This window comes from Heterodontus francisci, chromosome 17, assembly GCF_036365525.1.
Source record: "Heterodontus francisci isolate sHetFra1 chromosome 17, sHetFra1.hap1, whole genome shotgun sequence".
Lineage (NCBI taxonomy): Eukaryota > Metazoa > Chordata > Chondrichthyes > Heterodontiformes > Heterodontidae > Heterodontus > Heterodontus francisci.
In genome coordinates this window covers 80,809,451-80,835,345 of record NC_090387.1, presented here as the reverse complement: position 1 = coordinate 80,835,345, position 25,895 = coordinate 80,809,451, and the positions used below count along the sequence as shown (strand labels likewise).

At 41.4% G+C, this 25,895-nt stretch overlaps 1 protein-coding gene across 1 annotated transcript in view; it reads left to right on the top strand.

Annotated features, from left to right (window-relative positions):
- LOC137378608 (filaggrin-2-like) overlaps positions 1–24,457 on the top strand; it is a 74,588-nt gene extending 50,131 nt beyond the window's left edge. The window contains exon 8 of the mRNA XM_068048906.1: positions 24,266–24,457. Coding sequence (XP_067905007.1) covers positions 24,266–24,457 — 192 coding nt within the window. The remainder of the gene's footprint in view (positions 1–24,265) is intronic.
- Positions 24,458–25,895: the final 1,438 nt, after the last annotated feature.

The window sequence follows — 25,895 nt, the reverse complement described above, 5'->3', positions numbered from 1 at the left end:
ATGCTCAGGATGGACATCGATCACAGGCACATTAAGAACATCGTTCAAAGACTCAGAATGGACGTGGTTCAAAGACAAATAATGGACATGCCTTGCAGCCACATAATGGACATGGTTCACAGACCTACAATGGACATGCATCACTGACAAATAATGGACATGGTTCACAGACTCAGAATGGACATGGCTCACAGACACATAATAGACATGGTTCACAGACAAATAATGGACATGCCTTACAGCCACATAATGGACATGGTTCACAGACCTACAATGGACATGGATCACTGGCAAATAATGGACATGGTTCACAGATTAATAATGGACATGGATCACAGACACATAATGGACATGGTTCACAGACACATAATGGACATGGTTCACAGACACATAATGGACATGGTTCACAGACTCAGAAAGGATCGCTGACAAAAAATGCACATGGTTAACTGTCACATATTGGACATGGTTAACAGACACATATTGGACATGGCACACAGACTCAGAATTGACATGGATCACAGACAAATCATGGACATGGTTCACAGCGACATAATGGACATGGTTCACAGACACATAATGGATATAGTTCACAGACTCAGAATGGACACGGATCACTGACAAAAAATGGACATGGTTCACAGACTCATAATAGACATGGTACACAGACACATAATGGACAAGGTTCACAGACTCACAATGGACATGGATCACAGACGCGTCATGGACATGTTTCACACACTCTTAATGGACATGGATCAGAGACACATAATGGACATGATTCACAGACTCATAATGGACATGGTTCACAGACAGATAATAGACCTGGTTCACAGACTCACAATGGACATTGTTCACAGACTCATAATGGACATGGTGAACAGACTCAGAATGGACATGGCTCACAGACACATCATGGACATGCATCACAGACCCATAATGGACCTCCTTCACAGACTCATAATGGATATGGATCACTGACAAATAATGGACATGGTTCATTGACACATAATGGACATGGTTCACATACACATAATAGACATGGTTCACAGACACATAATGGACATGGATCACAGACACATAATGGACATGGTTCACAGACTCAGAATGGACATGGCACACAGACACATAATGGACATGCATCAACGACCCATAATGGACCTCGTTCACTGACTCAGAATGGACAAGGATCACAGACACATAATACAGATGGTTCACAGACACATAATGGACATGGATCACTGACTAATAATGGACATGGATCACAGACACATAATGGACATGGTTCACAGACACATAATAGACATGGTTCACAGACTCTGAATGGACATGGATCACTGACAAATTATGGATATGTTTCACAGACACATAATGGACATGCTTCACAGACACCTAATGGACATGGTTCACAGAATCAGAATGGACATGGATCACTGACAAATAATGGACATGGTTCACAGACACATAATGGACATGGTTGACAGACTCAGAAAGGATCGCTGACAAAAAATGCACATGGTTAACAGTCACATATTGGACATGGTTAACAGACACATATTGGACATGGCACTCAGACTCAGAATGGACATGGATCACTGACAAAAAATGGACATGGTTCACAGACTCATAATAGACATGGTACACAGACACATAATGGAGAAGGTTCACATACTCACAATGGACATGGATCACAGACAAAAAATGGACATGTTTCACACACTCTTAATGGACATGGATCAGTGACACATCATGGACATGATTCACAGACTCATCATGGACATGGTTCACAGACTCTGCATGGACATTGATCACAGACACATAATGGACATGGTTCTCAGACTCATAATGGAAATGGTTCACAGACACATAATGGACATGGTTCACAGACAGATAATAGACCTGGTTGACAGACTCACAATGGACATTGTTCACAGACTCATAATGGAAATGGTTCACAGACACATAATGGACATGGTTCACAGACTCATAATGGACATGGTTCACAGACAGATAATAGACCTGGTTCACAGACTCACAATGGACATTGTTCACAGACACATAATGGACATGGTTCACAGACTCATAATGGACATGGTTCACAGACAGATAATCGACCTGGTTCACAGACTCACAATGGACATTGTTCACAGACTCATAATGGACATGGCTCACAGACACATCATGGACATGCATCACAGACCCATAATGGACCTCCTTCACAGACTCCTAATGGATATGGATCACTGACAAATAATGGACATGGTTCATTGACACATGATGGACATGGTTCACAGACAAATAATGGACACGGTTCACAGACACATAATGGACATGGTTCACAGACACATAATGGACATGTTTCACAGACACATAATGGACATGGTTCACAGACTCAGAATGGACATGGCACACAGACACATAATGGACATGCATCAACGACCCATAATGGACCTCGTTCACTGACTCAGAATGGACATGGATTACAGACACATAATACACATGGTTCACAGACTCATAATGGACATGGATCACTGACTAATAATGGACATGGATCACAGACACATAATGGACATCGTTCACAGACAAATAATAGACATGGTTCACAGACTCATAATGGACATGTATCACTGACAAATAATGGACATGGTTCACAGACTCATAATGGACATGGTTCACAGACACATAATAGACATGGTTCACAGACTCATAAAAGACATGGATCACAGACAAATTATGGACATGTTTCACAGACACATAATGGACATGGTCCACAGACAAGTAATGGACATGGTTCAGAAACTCACAATGGATATGGTTCACAGACTCATAATTGAGATCTTTCACAGACACATAATGGACATGAATCACAGACATATAATGGACATGGTTCACATACTCAGAATGGACATGGTTCACAGACACATAAGGGACATGGTACACATGCTCAGGATGGACATCGATCACAGGCACATTAAGAACATCGTTCAAAGACTCATAATGGACGTGGTTCAAAGACAAATAATGGACATGCCTTGCAGCCACATAATGGACATGGTTCACAGACCTACAATGGACATGGATCACTGACAAATAATGGACATGGTTCACAGACTCAGAATGGACATGGCACACAGACACATAATGGACATGCATCAACGACCCATAATGGACCTCGTTCACTGACTCAGAATGGACATGGATCACAGACACATAATACACATGGTTGACAGACTCATAATGGACATGGATCACTGACAAATAATGGACATGGTTCACAGACTCATAATGGACTTGGTTCACAGACACATAATAGACATGGATCAACGACCCATAATGGACCTCGTTCACTGACTCAGAATGGACATGGATTACAGACACATAATACACATGGTTCACAGACTCATAATGGACATGGATCACTGACTAATAATGGACATGGATCACAGACACATAATGGACATCGTTCACAGACAAATAATAGACATGGTTCACAGACTCATAATGGACATGTATCACTGACAAATAATGGACATGGTTCACAGACTCATAATGGACATGGTTCACAGACACATAATAGACATGGTTCACAGACTCATAAAAGACATGGATCACAGACAAATTATGGACATGTTTCACAGACACATAATGGACATGGTCCACAGACAAGTAATGGACATGGTTCAGAAACTCACAATGGATATGGTTCACAGACTCATAATTGAGATCTTTCACAGACACATAATGGACATGAATCACAGACATATAATGGACATGGTTCACATACTCAGAATGGACATGGTTCACAGACACATAAGGGACATGGTACACATGCTCAGGATGGACATCGATCACAGGCACATTAAGAACATCGTTCAAAGACTCATAATGGACGTGGTTCAAAGACAAATAATGGACATGCCTTGCAGCCACATAATGGACATGGTTCACAGACCTACAATGGACATGGATCACTGACAAATAATGGACATGGTTCACAGACTCAGAATGGACATGGCACACAGACACATAATGGACATGCATCAACGACCCATAATGGACCTCGTTCACTGACTCAGAATGGACATGGATCACAGACACATAATACACATGGTTGACAGACTCATAATGGACATGGATCACTGACAAATAATGGACATGGTTCACAGACTCATAATGGACTTGGTTCACAGACACATAATAGACATGGATCACAGACAAATTATGGACATGGTTCACAGACTCATAATGGACATGGTTCAGAAACTCACAATGGATATGGTTCACAGACTCATAATTGAGATCTTTCACAGACACATAATGGACATGAATCACAGACACATAATGGACGTGGTTCACATACTCAGAATGGACATGGTTCAAGACACATAAGGGACATGGTACACATGCTCAGGATGGACATCGATCACAGGCACATAAAGAACATCGTTCAAAGACTCATAATGGACGTGGTTCAAAGACAAATAATGGACATGCCTGACAGCCACATAATGGACATGGTTCACAGACCTACAATGGACATGGATCACTGACAAATAATGGACATGGTTCACAGACACATAATGGACATGGATCACTGACAAATAATGGACATGGTTCACTGACAAATAATGGACATGGTTCACAGACACATAATGGACATGGATCACTGACAAATAATGGACATGGTTCACAGACACATAATGGACATGGTTCACAGACTCAGAAAGGATCGCTGACAAAAAATGCACATGGTTAACAGTCACATATTGGACATGGTGAACAGACACATATTGGACATGGCACACAGACTCAGAATGGACATGGATCACTGTCAAAAAATGGACATGATTCACAGACTCATAATAGACATGGTACACAGACACATAATGGACAAGGTTCACAGACTCACAATGGACATGGATCACAGACACGTCATGGACTTGTTTCACACACTCTTAATGGACATGGATCAGAGACACATAATGGACATGATTCACAGACTCATCATGGACATGGTTCACAGACTCTGCATGGACATTGATCACAGACACATAAGGGACATGGTATACATGCTCAGGATGGACATCGATCACAGGCACATTAAGAACATCGTTCAAAGACTCAGAATGGACGTGGTTCAAAGACAAATAATGGACATGCCTTGTAGCCACATAATGGACATGGTTCACAGACCTACAATGGACATGGATCACTGACAAATAATGGACATGGTTCACAGACTCAGAATGGACATGGCTCACAGACAAATAATGGACATGCCTTACAGCCACATAATGGACATGGTTCACAGAACTACAATGGACATGGATCACTGGCAAATAATGGACATGGTTCACAGATTAATAATGGACATGGATCACAGACACATAATGGACATGGTTCACAGACACATAATGGACATGGTTCACAGACTCAGAAAGGATCGCTGACAAAAAATGCACATGGTTAACTGTCACATATTGGACATGGTAAACAGACACATATTGGACATGGCACACAGACTCAGAATTGACATGGATCACAGACAAATCATGGACATGGTTCACAGCGACATAATGGACATGGTTCACAGACACATAATGGATATATTTCACAGACTCAGAATGGACATGGATCACTGACAAAAAATGGACATGGTTCACAGACTCATAATAGACATGGTACACAGACACATAATGGACAAGGTTCACAGACTCACAATGGACATGGATCACAGACACGTCATGGACATGGATCACAGACACATAATGGACATGATTCACAGACTCATCATGGACATGGTTCACAGACTCATAATGGAAATGGTTCACAGACACATAATGGACATGGTTCACAGACTCATAATGGACATGGTTCACAGACAGATAATAGACCTGGTTCACAGACTCACAATGGACATTGTTCACAGACTCATAATGGACATGGTGCACAGACTCAGAATGGACATGGCTCACAGACACATCATGGACATGCATCACAGACCCATAATGGACCTCCTTCACAGACTCATAATGGATATGGATCACTGACAAATAATGGACATGGTTCATTGACACATAATGGACATGGTTCACAGACAAATAATGGACATGGTTCACAGACACATAATGGACATGGATCACAGACACATAATAGACATGGTTCACAGACACATAATGGACATGGTTCACAGACTCAGAATGGACATGGCACACAGACACAAAATGGACATGCATCAACGACCCATAATGGACCTCGTTCACTGACTCAGAATGGACATGGATCACAGACACATAATGCACATGGTTCACAGACTCATAATGGACATCGATCACTGATTAATAATGGACATGGATCACAGACACATAATGGACATGGTTCACAGACACATAATAGACATGGTTCACAGACTCATAATGGACTTGGTTCACAGACACATAATAGACATGGTTCACAGACTCATAATAGACATGGATCACAGACAAATTATGGACATGGTTCACAGACTCATAATGGACATTGTTTCAGAAACTCACAATGGATATGGTTCACAGACTCATAATTGACATCTTTCACAGACACATAATGGACGTGGTTCACATACTCAGAATGGACATGGTTCACAGACACATCAGGGACATGGTACACATGCTCAGGATGGACATCGATCACAGGCACATAAAGAACATCGTTCAAAGACTCATAATGGACGTGGTTCAAAGACAAATAATGGACATGCCTGACAGCCACATAATGGACATGGTTCACAGACCTACAATGGACATGGATCACTGACAAATAATGGACATGGTTCACAGACTCAGAATGGACATGGCTCACAGACACATAATAGGCATGGTTCACAGACAAATAATGGACATGCCTTACAGCCACCTAATGGACATGGTTCACAGACCTACAATGGACATGGATCACTGGCAAATAATGGACATGGTTCACAGATTAATAATGGACATGGATCACAGACACATAATGGAAATGGTTCACAGACAAATAATGGACATGCCTTACAGCCACATAATGGACATGGTTCACAGACCTACAATGGACATGGATCACTGGCAAATAATGGACATGGTTCACAGATTAATAATGGACATGGATCACAGACACATAATGGACATGGTTCACAGACACATAATAGACATGGTTCACAGACACATAATAGACATGGTACACAGACACATAATGGACAAGGTTCACAGACTCACAATGGACATGGATCACAGACACGTCATGGACATGTTTCACACACTCTTAATGGACATGGATCAGAGACACATAATGGACATGATTCACAGACTCATCATGGACATGGTTCACAGACTCATAATGGAAATGGTTCACAGACACATAATGGACATGGTTCACAGACTCATAATGGACATGGTTCACAGACAGATAATAGACCTGGTTCACAGACTCACAATGGACATTGTTCACAGACTCATAATGGACATGGTGCACAGACTCAGAATGGATATGGCTCACAGACACATAAGGGACATGCATCACAGACCCATAATGGACCTCCTTCACAGACTCATAATGGATATGGATCACTGACAAATAATGGACATGGTTCATTGACACATAATGGACATGGTTCACAGACAAATAATGGACATGGTTCACAGACACATAATGGACATGGTTCACAGACACATAATAGACATGGTTCACAGACACATAATAGACATGGATCACAGACACATAATGGACATGGTTCACAGACTCAGAATGGACATGGCACACAGACACATAATGGACATGCATCAACGACCCATAATGGACCTCGTTCACTGACTCAGAATGGACATGGATCACAGACACATAATACACATGGTTCACAGACTCATAATGGACATGGATCACAGACACGTAATGGACATGGATCACAGACACATAATAGACATGGTTTACAGGCTCATAATGGACATGGATCACTGACAAATAATGGACATGGTTCACAGACTCATAGTGGACCTCGTTCACTGACTCAGAATGGACATGGTTCACAGACACATAATAGACATGGTTCACAGACTCATAATGGACATGGATCACAGACACATAATGGACATGGTTCACAGACTCAGAATGGACATGGCACACAGACACATAATGGACATGCATCAACGACCCATAATGGACCTCGTTCACTGACTCAGAATGGACATGGATCACAGACACATAATACACATGGTTCACAGACTCATAATGGACATGGATCACAGACACGTAATGGACATGGATCACAGACACATAATAGACATGGTTTACAGGCTCATAATGGACATGGATCACTGACAAATAATGGACATGGTTCACAGACTCATAGTGGACCTCGTTCACTGACTCAGAATGGACATGGTTCACAGACACATAATAGACATGGTTCACAGACTCATAATGGACATGGATCACAGACACATAATGGACATGGTCCACATACAAGTAATGGACATGGTTCAGAAACTCACAATGGATATGGTTCACAGACTCGTAATTGACATCTTTAACAGACACATAATGGACATGAATCACAGACTCATAATGGACATGGATCACTGACTAATAATGGACATGGATCACAGACACAGAATGGACATCGTTCACAGACAAATAATAGACATGGTTCACAGACTCATAATGGACATGGTTCACAGACACATAATAGACATGGTTCACAGACACATAATGGACAAGGTTCACAGACTCACAATGGACATGGATCACAGACACGTCATGGACTTGTTTCACACACTCTTAATGGACATGGATCAGAGACACATAATGGACATGATTCACAGACTCATCATGGACATGGTTCACAGACTCTGCATGGACATTGATCACAGACACATAAGGGACATGGTATACATGCTCAGGATGGACATCGATCACAGGCACATTAAGAACATCGTTCAAAGACTCAGAATGGACGTGGTTCAAAGACAAATAATGGACATGCCTTGTAGCCACATAATGGACATGGTTCACAGACCTACAATGGACGTGGATCACTGACAAATAATGGACATGGTTCACAGACTCAGAATGGACATGGCTCACAGACAAATAATGGACATGCCTTACAGCCACATAATGGACATGGTTCACAGAACTACAATGGACATGGATCACTGGCAAATAATGGACATGGTTCACAGATTAATAATGGACATGGATCACAGACACATAATGGACATGGTTCACAGACACATAATGGACATGGTTCACAGACTCAGAAAGGATCGCTGACAAAAAATGCACATGGTTAACTGTCACATATTGGACATGGTAAACAGACACATATTGGACATGGCACACAGACTCAGAATTGACATGGATCACAGACAAATCATGGACATGGTTCACAGCGACATAATGGACATGGTTCACAGACACATAATGGATATATTTCACAGACTCAGAATGGACATGGATCACTGACAAAAAATGGACATGGTTCACAGACTCATAATAGACATGGTACACAGACACATAATGGACAAGGTTCACAGACTCACAATGGACATGGATCACAGACACGTCATGGACATGTTTCACACACTCTTAATGGACATGGATCAGAGACACATAATGGACATGATTCACAGACTCATCATGGACATGGTTCACAGACTCATAATGGAAATGGTTCACAGACACATAATGGACATGGTTCACAGACTCATAATGGACATGGTTCACAGACAGATAATAGACCTGGTTCACAGACTCACAATGGACATTGTTCACAGACTCATAATGGACATGGTGCACAGACTCAGAATGGACATGGCTCACAGACACATCATGGACATGCATCACAGACCCATAATGGACCTCGTTCACAGACTCATAATGGATATGGATCACTGACAAATAATGGACATGGTTCATTGACACATAATGGACATGGTTCACAGACAAATAATGGACATGGTTCACAGACACATAATGGACATGGTTCACAGACACATAATGGACATGGATCACAGACACATAATAGACATGGTTCACAGACACATAATGGACATGGTTCACAGACTCAGAATGGACATGGCACACAGACACAAAATGGACATGCATCAACGACCCATAATGGACCTCGTTCACTGACTCAGAATGGACATGGATCACAGACACATAATACACATGGTTCACAGACTCATAATGGACATGGATCACTGATTAATAATGGACATGGATCACAGACACATAATGGACATGGTTCACAGACACATAATAGACATGGTTCACAGACTCATAATGGACTTGGTTCACAGACACATAATAGACATGGTTCACAGACTCATAATAGACATGGATCACAGACAAATTATGGACATGGTTCACAGACTCATAATGGACATGGTTCAGAAACTCACAATGGATATGGTTCACAGACTCATAATTGACATCTTTCACAGACACATAATGGACGTGGTTCACATACTCAGAATGGACATGGTTCACAGACACATAAGGGACATGGTACACATGCTCAGGATGGACATCGATCACAGGCACATAAAGAACATCGTTCAAAGACTCATAATGGACGTGGTTCAAAGACAAATAATGGACATGCCTGACAGCCACATAATGGACATGGTTCACAGACAAATAATGGACATGGTTCACAGACACATAATGGACATGGTTCACAGACACATAATAGACATGGTTCACAGACACATAATGGACATGGATCACAGACACATAATGGACATGGTTCACAGACTCAGAATGGACATGGCACACAGACACATAATGGACATGCATCAACGACCCATAATGGACCTCGTTCACTGACTCAGAATGGACATGGATCACAGACACATAATACACATGGTTCACAGACTCATAATGGACATGGATCACAGACACGTAATGGACATGGATCACAGACTCAGAATGGACATGGCACACAGAGACATAATGGACATGCATCAACGACCCAAAATGGACCTCGTTCACTGACTCAGAATGGACATGGATCACAGACACTTAATACACATGGTTCACAGACTCATAATGGACATGGATCACTGACTAATAATGGACATGGATCACAGACACAGAATGGACATCGTTCACAGACAAATAATAGACATGGTTCACAGACTCATAATGGACATGGTTCACAGACACATAATAGACATGGTTCACAGACTCATAAAATACATGGATCACAGACAAATTATGGACATGTTTCACAGACACATAATGGACATGGTCCACAGACAAGTAATGGACATGGTTCAGAAACTCACAATGGATATGGTTCACAGACTCATAATTGACATCTTTCACAGACACATAATGGACATGAATCACAGACACATAATGGACATGGTTCACATACTCAGAATGGACATGGTTCACAGACACATAAGGGACATGGTACACATGCTCAGGATGGACATCGATCACAGGCACATTAAGAACATAGTTCAAAGACTCATAATGGACGTGGTACAAAGACAAATAATGGACATGCCTGACAGCCACATAATGGACATGGTTCACAGACCTACAATGGACATGGATCACTGACAAATAATGGACATGGTTCACAGACTCAGAATGGACATGGCTCACAGACACATAATAGACATGGTTCACAGACAAATAATGGACATGCCTTACAGCCACATAATGGACATGGTAAACAGACCTACAATGGACATGGATCACTGGCAAATAATGGACATGGTTCACAGATTAATAATGGACATGGATCACAGACACATAATGGACATGGTTCACAGACACATAATGGACATGGTTCACAGACACATAATAGACATGGTTCACAGACTCTGAATGGACATGGATCACTGACAAATTATGGATATGTTTCACAGACACATAATGGACATGCTTCACAGACACCTAATGGACATGGTTCACAGAATCAGAATGGACATGGATCACTGACAAATAATGGACATGGTTCACAGACACCTAATGGACATGGTTCACAGACTCAGAAAGGATCGCAGACAAAAAATGCACATGGTTCACAGACACATAATGGACATGGTTCACAGACTCATAATGGACATGGTTCACAGACAGATAATAGACCTGGTTCACAGACTCACAATGGACATTTTTCACAGACTCATAATGGACATGGTGAACAGACTCAGAATGGACATGGCTCACAGACACATCATGGACATGCATCACAGACCCATAATGGACCTCGTTCACAGACTCATAATGGATATGGATCATTGACACATAATGGACATGGTTCACAGACAAGTAATGGACATGGTTCACAGACACATTATGGACATGGTTCACAGACACATAATAGACATGGTTCACAGACACATAATGGACATGGTTCACAGACTCAGAATGGACATGCATCAACGACCCATAATGGACCTCGTTCACTGACTCAGAATGGACATGCCTTACAGCCACATAATGGACATGCTTCACAGACCTACAATGGACATGGATCACTGGCAAATAATGGACATGGTTCATAGATTAATAATGGACATGGATCACAGACACATAATGGACACGGTTCACAGACACATAATGGACATGGTTCACAGACACATAATAGACATGGTTCACAGACTCTGAATGGACATGGATCACTGACAAATTATGGATATGTTTCACAGACACATAATGGACATGCTTCACAGACACCTAATGGACATGGTTCACAGAATCAGAATGGACATGGATCACTGACAAATAATGGACATGGTTCACAGACGCATAATGGACATGGTTGACAGACTCAGAAAGGATCGCTGACAAAAAATGCACATGGTTAACAGTCACATATTGGACATGGTTAACAGACACATATTGGACATGGCACACAGACTCAGAATTGACATGGATCACTGACAAATCATGGACATGGTTCACAGCGACATAATGGACATGGTTCACAGACACATCATGGATATAGTTCACAGACTCAGAATGGACATGGATCATAGACAAATAATGGACATCGTTCACAGAGTCATAATGGACATGGATCAGAGACACATAATGGACATGATTCACAGACTCATAATGGAAATGGTTCACAGACACATAATGGACATGGTTCACAGACTCATAATGGACATGGTTGACAGACTCAGAAAGGATCGCTGACAAAAAATGCACATGGTTAACAGACACATATTGGACATGGCACACAGACTCAGAATTGACATGGATCACTGACAAATCATGGACATGGTTCACAGCGACATAATGGACATGGTTCACAGACACATAATGGATATAGTTCACAGACTCAGAATGGACATGGATCACTGACAAAAAATGGACAAGGTTCACAGACTCACAATGGACATGGATCACAGACACGTCATGGACATGTTTCACACACAATGGACATGGATCAGAGACACATAATGGACATGATTCACAGACTCATCATGGACATGGTTCACAGACTCATAATGGGCATGGTTCACAGACAGATAATAGACCTGGTTCACAGACTCACAATGGACATTGTTCACAGACTCATAATGGACATGGTTCACTGACTCAGAATGGACATGGATCACAGACACATAATACACATGGTTCACAGACTCATAATGGAGATGGATCACTGATTAATAATGGACATGGATCACAGACACATAATGGACATGGTTCACAGACACATAATAGACATGGTTCACAGACTCATAATGGACTTGGTTCACAGACACATAATAGACATGGTTCACAGACTCATAATAGACATGGATCACAGACAAATTATGGACATGGTTCACAGACTCATAATGGACATGGTTCAGAAACTCACAATGGATATGGTTCACAGACTCATAATTGACATCTTTCACAGACACATAATGGACGTGGTTCACATACTCAGAATGGACATGGTTCACAGACACATAAGGGACATGGTACACATGCTCAGGATGGACATCGATCACAGGCACATAAAGAACATCGTTCAAAGACTCATAATGGACGTGGTTCAAAGACAAATAATGGACATGCCTGACAGCCACATAATGGACATGGTTCACAGACCTACAATGGACATGGATCACTGACAAATAATGGACATGGTTCACAGACTCAGAATGGACATGGCTCACAGACACATAATAGGCATGGTTCACAGACAAATAATGGACATGCCTTACAGCCACATAATGGACATGGTTCACAGACCTACAATGGACATGGATCACTGGCAAATAATGGACATGGTTCACAGATTAATAATGGACATGGATCACAGACACATAATGGACATGGTTCACAGACAAATAATGGACATGCCTTACAGCCACATAATGGACATGGTTCACAGACCTACAATGGACATGGATCACTGGCAAATAATGGACATGGTTCACAGATTAATAATGGACATGGATCACAGACACATAATGGACATGGTTCACAGACACATAATAGACATGGTTCACAGACACATAATAGACATGGTACACAGACACATAATGGACAAGGTTCACAGACTCACAATGGACATGGATCACAGACACGTCATGGACATGTTTCACACACTCTTAATGGACATGGATCAGAGACACATAATGGACATGATTCACAGACTCATCATGGACATGGTTCACAGACTCATAATGGAAATGGTTCACAGACACATAATGGACATGGTTCACAGACTCATAATGGACATGGTTCACAGACAGATAATAGACCTGGTTCACAGACTCACAATGGACATTGTTCACAGACTCATAATGGACATGGTGCACAGACTCAGAATGGACATGGCTCACAGACACTTCATGGACATGCATCACAGACCCATAATGGACCTCCTTCACAGACTCATAATGGATATGGATCACTGACAAATAATGGACATGGTTCATTGACACATAATGGACATGGTTCACAGACAAATAATGGACATGGTTCACAGACACATAATGGACATGGTTCACAGACACATAATAGACATGGTTCACAGACACATAATGGACATGGATCACAGACACATAATGGACATGGTTCACAGACTCAGAATGGACATGGCACACAGACACATAATGGACATGCATCAACGACCCATAATGGACCTCGTTCACTGACTCAGAATGGACATTTGATCACAGACACATAATACACATGGTTCACAGACTCATAATGGACATGGATCACAGACACGTAATGGACATGGATCACAGACTCAGAATGGACATGGCACACAGAGACATAATGGACATGCATCAACGACCCAAAATGGACCTCGTTCACTGGCTCAGAATGGACATGGATCACAGACACTTAATACACATGGTTCACAGACTCATAATGGACATGGATCACTGACTAATAATGGACATGGATCACAGACACATAATAGACATGGTTTACAGGCTCATAATGGACATGGATCACTGACAAATAATGGACATGGTTCACAGACTCATAGTGGACCTCGTTCACTGACTCAGAATGGACATGGTTCACAGACACATAATCGACATGGTTCACAGACTCATAATGGACATGGATCACAGACACATAATGGACATGGTCCACATACAAGTAATGGACATGGTTCAGAAACTCACAATGGATATGGTTCACAGACTCGTAATTGACATCTTTAACAGACACATAATGGACATGAATCACAGACTCATAATGGACATGGATCACTGACTAATAATGGACATGGATCACAGACACAGAATGGACATCGTTCACAGACAAATAATAGACATGGTTCACAGACTCATAATGGACATGGTTCACAGACACATAATAGACATGGTTCACAGACTCATAAAATACATGGATCACAGACAAATTATGGACATGTTTCACAGACACATAATGGACATGGTCCACAGACAAGTAATGGACATGGTTCAGAAACTCACAATGGATATGGTTCACAGACTCATAATTGACATCTTTCACAGACACATAATGGACATGAATCACAGACACATAATGGACATGGTTCACATACTCAGAATGGACATGGTTCACAGACACATAAGGGACATGGTACACATGCTCAGGATGGACATCGATCACAGGCACATTAAGAACATAGTTCAAAGACTCATAATGGACGTGGTACAAAGACAAATAATGGACATGCCTGACAGCCACATAATGGACATGGTTCACAGACCTACAATGGACATGGATCACTGACAAATAATGGACATGGTTCACAGACTCAGAATGGACATGGCTCACAGACACATAATAGACATGGTTCACAGACAAATAATGGACATGCCTTACAGCCACATAATGGACATGGTAAACAGACCTACAATGGACATGGATCACTGGCAAATAATGGACATGGTTCACAGATTAATAATGGACATGGATCACAGACACATAATGGACATGGTTCACAGACACATAATGGACATGGTTCACAGACACATAATAGACATGGTTCACAGACTCTGAATGGACATGGATCACTGACAAATTATGGATATGTTTCACAGACACATAATGGACATGCTTCACAGACACCTAATGGACATGGTTCACAGAATCAGAATGGACATGGATCACTGACAAATAATGGACATGGTTCACAGACACCTAATGGACATGGTTCACAGACTCAGAAAGGATCGCAGACAAAAAATGCACATGGTTCACAGACACATAATGGACATGGTTCACAGACTCATAATGGACATGGTTCACAGACAGATAATAGACCTGGTTCACAGACTCACAATGGACATTTTTCACAGACTCATAATGGACATGGTGAACAGACTCAGAATGGACATGGCTCACAGACACATCATGGACATGCATCACAGACCCATAATGGACCTCGTTCACAGACTCATAATGGATATGGATCATTGACACATAATGGACATGGTTCACAGACAAGTAATGGACATGGTTCACAGACACATTATGGACATGGTTCACAGACACATAATAGACATGGTTCACAGACACATAATGGACATGGTTCACAGACTCAGAATGGACATGCATCAACGACCCATAATGGACTTCGTTCACTGACTCAGAATGGACATGCCTTACAGCCACATAATGGACATGCTTCACAGACCTACAATGGACATGGATCACTGGCAAATAATGGACATGGTTCACAGATTAATAATGGACATGGATCACAGACACATAATGGACACGGTTCACAGACACATAATGGACATGGTTCACAGACACATAATATTCATGGTTCACAGACTCTGAATGGACATGGATCACAGACAAATTATGGATATGTTTCACAGACACATAATGGACATGCTTCACAGACACCTAATGGACATGGTTCACAGAATCAGAATGGACATGGATCACTGACAAATAATGGACATGGTTCACAGACGCATAATGGACATGGTTGACAGACTCAGAAAGGATCGCTGACAAAAAATGCACATGGTTAACAGTCACATATTGGACATGGTTAACAGACACATATTGGACATGGCACACAGACTCAGAATTGACATGGATCACTGACAAATCATGGACATGGTTCACAGCGACATAATGGACATGGTTCACAGACACATCATGGATATAGTTCACAGACTCAGAATGGACATGGATCACTGACAAAAAATGGACATGGTTCACAGACTCATAATGGACATGGATCACAGACACATAATGGACCTCGTTCACTGACTCAGAATGGACATGGATCACAGACACATAATACACATGGTTCACAGACTCATAATGGACATGGATCACTGACTAATAATGGACATGGTTCACAGACACATAATAGACATGGTTCACAGACTCATAATGGACATGGATCACTGACAAATAATGGACATGGTTCACAGACTCATAATGGACATGGATCACAGACACATAATGGACATGGTTCACAGACTCAGAAAGGATCGCTGACAAATAATGGAAATGGTTCACAGACACATAATGGACATAGCTAACAGAAACATATTGGACATGACACACAGACTCAGAATTGACATGGTTCACAGACTCATAATGGACATGGATCACAGACACATAACAGACATGGTTCACAGACTCATAATGGACATGGATCACTGACTGATAATGGACATGGATCACAGGCACATAATGGACATGGTTCACAGACACATAATGGACATGCTTATCAGACACATAATGGACATGGTTCACAGACTCAGAATGGACATGGTTCACAGACACATAATGGACATGGATCACAGACACATAATAGACATGGTTCACAGACTCATAATGGACATGGATCACTGACAAATTATGGACATGGTTCACAGACACCCAATGGACATGGCTCACAGTCTCAGAATGGACATGGTTCACAGACTCATTATGGATATGGTTCACAGGCACATAATGGACATGGTTCACAGACTCAGAAAGGATCGCTGACAAATTATGGACATGGTTCACAGACACATAATGGACATGGTTGACAGACACATAATGTACATGGTTCACAGACTCAGAATGGACATGGATCACAGACAAAAAATGGACATGGTTCACAGACACATAATGGACATGGTTAACAGACACATAATGGATATAGTTCACAGATTCAGAATGGACATGGATCACTGACAAAAAATGGACATGGTTCACTGACACATAATTGACATGGTTCACAGACACATAATGTACATGGTTCACAGTCTCAGAATGGACATGGATCATAGACAAATAATGGACATCGTTCACAGAGTCATAATGGACATGGATCAGAGACACATAATGGACATGATTCACAGACTCATAATGGAAATGGTTCACAGACACATAATGGACATGGTTCACAGACTCATAATGGACATGGTTGACAGACTCAGAAAGGATCGCTGACAAAAAATGCACATGGTTAACAGACACATATTGGACATGGCACACAGACTCAGAATTGACATGGATCACTGACAAATCATGGACATGGTTCACAGCGACATAATGGACATGGTTCACAGACACATAATGGATATAGTTCACAGACTCAGAATGGACATGGATCACTGACAAAAAATGGACAAGGTTCACAGACTCACAATGGACATGGATCACAGACACGTCATGGACATGTTTCACACACAATGGACATGGATCAGAGACACATAATGGACATGATTCACAGACTCATCATGGACATGGTTCATAGACTCATAATGGACATGGTTCACAGACAGATAATAGACCTGGTTCACAGACTCACAATGGACATTGTTCACAGACTCATAATGGACATGGTGCACAGACTCAGAATGGACATGGCTCACAGACACATAATGGACCTCGTTCACAGACTCATAATGGATATGGATCACTGACAAATAATGGACATGGTTCATTGACACATAATGGACATGGTTCACAGACAAATAATGGACATGGTTCACAGACACATAATAGACATGGTTCACAGACACATAATGGACATGGTTCATAGACTCATAATGGACATGGTTCACAGACAGATAATAGACCTGGTTCACAGACTCACAATGGACATTGTTCACAGACTCATAATGGACATGGTGCACAGACTCAGAATGGACATGGCTCACAGACACATAATGGACCTCGTTCACAGACTCATAATGGATATGGATCACTGACAAATAATGGACATGGTTCATTGACACATAATGGACATGGTTCACAGACAAATAATGGACATGGTTCACAGACACATAATAGACATGGTTCACAGACACATAATGGACATGGTTCACAGACACATAATGGACATGGTTCACAGACTCAGAATGGACATGGCACACAGACACATAATGGACATGCATCAACGACCCATAATGGACCTCGTTCACTGACTGAGTATGGACATGGATCACAGACACATAATACACATGGTTCACAGACTCATAATGGACATGGTTCACAGACACATAATAGACATGGTTCACAGACAAATTATGGACATGTTTCACAGACACATAATGGACATGGTCCACAGACAAGTAATGGACATGGTTCAGAAACTCACAATGGATATGGTTCAAAGACTCATAATTGACATCTTTCACAGACACATAATGGACATGGTTCACAGACACATAATGGACATGGTTCACAGACACATAACGGACATGGTTCACAGACTCATAATGGAAACGTTTCACAGACTCATAATGGACGGTTCACAGACTCATACTGGACATGTTTCACAGACTCACAATGGACATTGATCACAGACTCTGAATGGACATGGATCACAGACACATATTGGACATAGTTCAAAGACAAATAATGGAGATGCCTTACAGCCATATAATGGACATGGTTCACAGACTCATAACAAACATGGTTCACAGACACATAATGGACATGTTTCACAGACACATAATGGACATGGTTCACAGACTCAGAATGTACATGGATCACTGACACATAATGGACATGGTTCACAGACTCATAATAGACATGTTTCACAGACACATAATGGACATGGTTCACAGACTCATAATGGACATGTTTCACAGACACATAATGGACATGGTTCACAGACTCGGAATAGACATGGTTCACAGACTCATAATGGACATGTTTCACAGACACATAATGGACATGGTTCACAGACTCATAATGGACATGTTTCACAGACACATAATGGACATGGTTCACAGACTCATAATGGACATGTTTCACAGACACATAATGGACATGGTTCACAGACTCGGAATAGACATGGTTCACAGACTCATAATGGACATGGTTCACAGACTCATAATAGACATGTTTCACAGACACATAATGGACATGGTTCACAGACTCATAATGGACATGTTTCACAGACACATAATGGACATGGTTCACAGACTCATAATGGACATGTTTCACAGACACATAATGGACATGGTTCACAGACTCATAATAGACATGTTTCACAGACACATAATGGACATGGTTCACAGACTCATAATGGACATGTTTCACAGACACATAATGGACATGGTTCACAGACTCATAATGGACATGTTTCACAGACACATAATGGACATGGTTCACAGACTCATAATGGACATGTTTCACAGACACATAATGGACATGGTTCACAGACTCATAATAGACATGTTTCACAGACACATAATGGACATGGTTCACAGACTCATAATGGACATGTTTCACAGACACATAATGGACATGGTTCACAGACTCATAATAGACATGTTTCACAGACACATAATGGACATGGTTCACAGACTCATAATAGACATGTTTCACAGACACATAATGGACATGGTTCACAGACTCATAATGGACATGTTTCACAGACACATAATGGACATGGTTCACAGACTCATAATGGACATGTTTCACAGACACATAATGGACATGGTTCACAGACTCATAATGGACATGTTTCACAGACACATAATGGACATGGTTCACAGACTCATAATGGACATGTTTCACAGACACATAATGGACATGGTTCACAGACTCATAATGGACATGTTTCACAGACACATAATGGACATGGTTCACAGACTCATAATAGACATGTTTCACAGACACATAATGGACATGGTTCACAGACTCATAATGGACATGTTTCACAGACACATAATGGACATGGTTCACAGACTCATAATAGACATGTTTCACAGACACATAATGGGCATGGTTCACAGACTCATAATGGACATGGTTCACAGACTCGGAATAGACATGGTTCACAGACTCATAATGGACATGGTTCACAGACTCGGAATAGACATGGTTCACAGACTCATAATGGACATGTTTCACAGACACATAATGGACATGGTTCACAGACTCATAATGGACATGTTTCACAGACACATAATGGACATGGTTCACAGACTCATAATAGACATGTTTCACAGACACATAATGGACATGGTTCACAGACTCATAATGGACATGGTTCACAGACTCATAATGGACATGTTTCACAGACACATAATGGACATGGTTCACAGACTCATAATAGACATGTTTCACAGACACATAATGGACATGGTTCACAGACTCGGAATAGACATGGTTCACAGACTCATAATGGACATGGCTCACAGACTCATAACAAACATGGTTCACAGACTCATAATAGACATGTTTCACAGACACATAATGGACATGGTTCACAGACTCGGAATAGACATGGTTCACAGACACATAATGGACATGGTTCACAGACTCAGAATGTACATGGATCACAGACACATCATGGACATGGTTCACAGACACATCATGGACATGTTTCACAGACTCGCAATGGACATGGTTCACAGACAAATAATGGACATGGATCACTGACAAATAATGAACATGGTTCACAGACACATAATGGATTGGTTCACAAACGCATGGTTCACAGTTACATAAGGGACTTGGTTCACATACTCAGAATCGAGATATTGCACAGACACATAATGGACATGGTTCACAGAATCACAATGGAGATGGTTCACAGACTCAGAATGGACATGGTTCACAGATTCATAATGGACATGGTGCACAGATTCAGAAATGACATGATTTACAGACACATAATGGACATTGTACACAGACACATAATGGATTGGTTCACCAATGCATGGTTCACAGTTACATGATGGACTTGTTTCACATACTCAGAATCGAGACAGTGCACAGACACAAAAAGGACTTGGTTGACAGACACATAATGGACATGGTTCACAGAATCACAATGGGCATGGTTCACAGGCTCATTCTGGACATGGATCACAGACACATCATGGACATGGTTCACAGACTCATAATGGACATGAGTCACAGACTGACAATGGACATGGTTCACAGACACATAATGGACATGGTTCACACCCACATAATGAGCATGTTGCACAGACACAGAATGGATATGGTTCACAGACTCATATTGGACATGGTTCACATACGCAGAATAGACATGGTTCACAGACACATGATGGACATGCATCCAAGACACATAATGGACATGGTTCACAGATTAAGAATGGACATGGTTCATAGACTCTGAATGGACAAAGATCACAGACACATAATGGACATGATTCACAGACTCATAATGGTCTTGGTTCACAGAATCACAATGGGCATGGTTCACAGACTCATAATGGACAGGCTTCACAGACTCATTCTGGACATGGTTCACAGACACATCATGGACATGGTTCACAGCCACAGAATGAGCATGATTCAGAGACTCACAATGGACATGGTTCACAGACTCATACTGGACATGGATCACAGACACATCATGGACATGGTTCACAGCCACATAATGAGCATGTTTCATAGACTCACAATGGACGTGGTTCACAGACTCATACTGGACATGGATCACAGACACATAATGGACATGGTTCACAGACACATAATGGACATGGTTCACAGACACATAATGGACATGGTTCGCAGATTGAGAAAGGACATGTATCACTGACAAATAATGGACATGGTTCACAGACATTTAATGGACATGGTTCAGAGAGTCAGAATGGACATGGATCACTGACAAATAATGGACATGGTTCACAGGCTCACAATGGACATGCATCACAGACACATAATGGGCATGGTTGAGAGACTCATAATGGACATGGTTCACAGACTCTGAATTCACACGGATCACAGACACATAATGGACATGGTTGACAGACTCAGAATGGACATGGTTCACAGACGCATCATGGACCTGGTTCACAGACACATAATGGATTGGTTCACAAACGCATGGTTCACAGTTACATAATGGACTTAGTTCATATACTCAGAGTGGACATGCATCACAGACACATAATGAACATGGTTCACAGACTCATATTGGACACGGTTCACATACGCAGAATAGACATGATTCATAGACTCTGAATGGACAAAGATCACAGACACATAATGGACATGATTCACAGACTCATAATGGTCTTGGTTCACAGAATCACAATGGGCATGGTTCACAGACTCATAATGGACAGGCTTCACAGACTCATTCTGGACATGGTTCACAGACTCAGAAAGGGCATGGATCACAGACACATAATGGGCATGGTTGAGAGACTCATAATGGACATGGTTCACAGACTCTGAATTCACATGAATCACAGACATATAATGGACATGGTTCACAGACTCAGAAAGGGCATGGATCACAGACACATAATGGATTGGTTCACAAACGCATGGTTCACAGTTACATAATGGACTTAGTTCATATACTCAGACTGGACATGCATCACAGACACATAATGAACATGGTTCACAGACTCATATTGGACACAGTTCACATACGCAGAATAGACATGGTTTACAGATGCATGATGGACATGCATCCAAGACACATAATGGACATGGTTCACAGATTCAGAAAAGACGTGGTTCACAAACTCATAACGGACATGGTTCACAAGCATAATGGACATGGTTCACAGACTCATAATTGACGTTGCTCACAGACACATAATGGACATGCAAACAAGACAAATAATGTACCTGGTTCACAGACTCATAATGAACTTGGTTCTCAGACTCAGAATAGACATGGTTCACAGACATATAATGCACATGGTTCACAGACGGATAATGCGCATGGTTTACAGACACATAATGGAAATGGTTCACAGAGACATAATGAGCATGGTTCACAGAATCACAATGGACATGGTTCGCAGACTCATAATGGATATGCTTCACAGACTCATTCTGGACATGGTTCACAGACACATAAAGGACATGTTTCATAGACACATAATGGACCAGGATCACACAGACATAATAGACATGGTCCACAGACTCATAATGGACATGGTTTACAGACTCACAATAGACATGGTTCACAGACTCATAATGGACATGGTTCACAGACTCATAACTGACATGCATCACAGACACATAACGGATCTGGTTCACAGACAGATGATGGACATGCATCCAAGACACATAATGGACCTGGTTCACAGACTCATAATGGACATGGTTCATCACATATAATGGACATGGATCAGAGACACATAATGGACATGGATCACAGACACATAATGGACATGAATCACAGACTCATCATGGACATGGTTCACAGACTCTGAATGGAAATAGATCACAGACAGATAATGGACATGGTTCACAGACACATAATGAAAATGGATCACTGACAAATAATGGACATGGTTCACAAACTTACAATGGGCATGGTTCACAGTCTCTGAATGGACATGCTTCAAAGACTCTGCATGGACAAGGATCACAGACACATAATGGACATGGTTCACAGACACATAATGGACATGGATCAGAGACACATAATGGACATGGTTCACAGACACATAATGGACATGGATCAGAGACACATAATGGACATGGTTCACAGACACATAATGGACATGGATCAGAGACACATAATGTACATGGTTCACAGACTCTGAATGGACAAGGATCACAGACACATAATGGACATGATTCACAGACTCATCATGGACATGCTTCAAAGACTCTGCATGGACAAGGATCACAGACACATAATGGACATGGTTCACAGACACATAATGGACATGGATCAGAGACACATAATGTACATGGTTCACAGACTCTGAATGGACATGATTCACAGACTCTGAATGGAAATAGATCACAGACAGATAATGGACATGGTTCACAGACACATAATGAAAATGGATCACTGACAAATAATGGACATGGTTCACAGACTCCGAATGGACAAGGATCACAGACACATAATGGACACGATTCACAGACTCATCATGGACATGCTTCAAATACTCTGCATGGACAAGGATCACAGACACATAATGGACATGGTTCACAGACACATAATGGACATGGATCACAGACACATA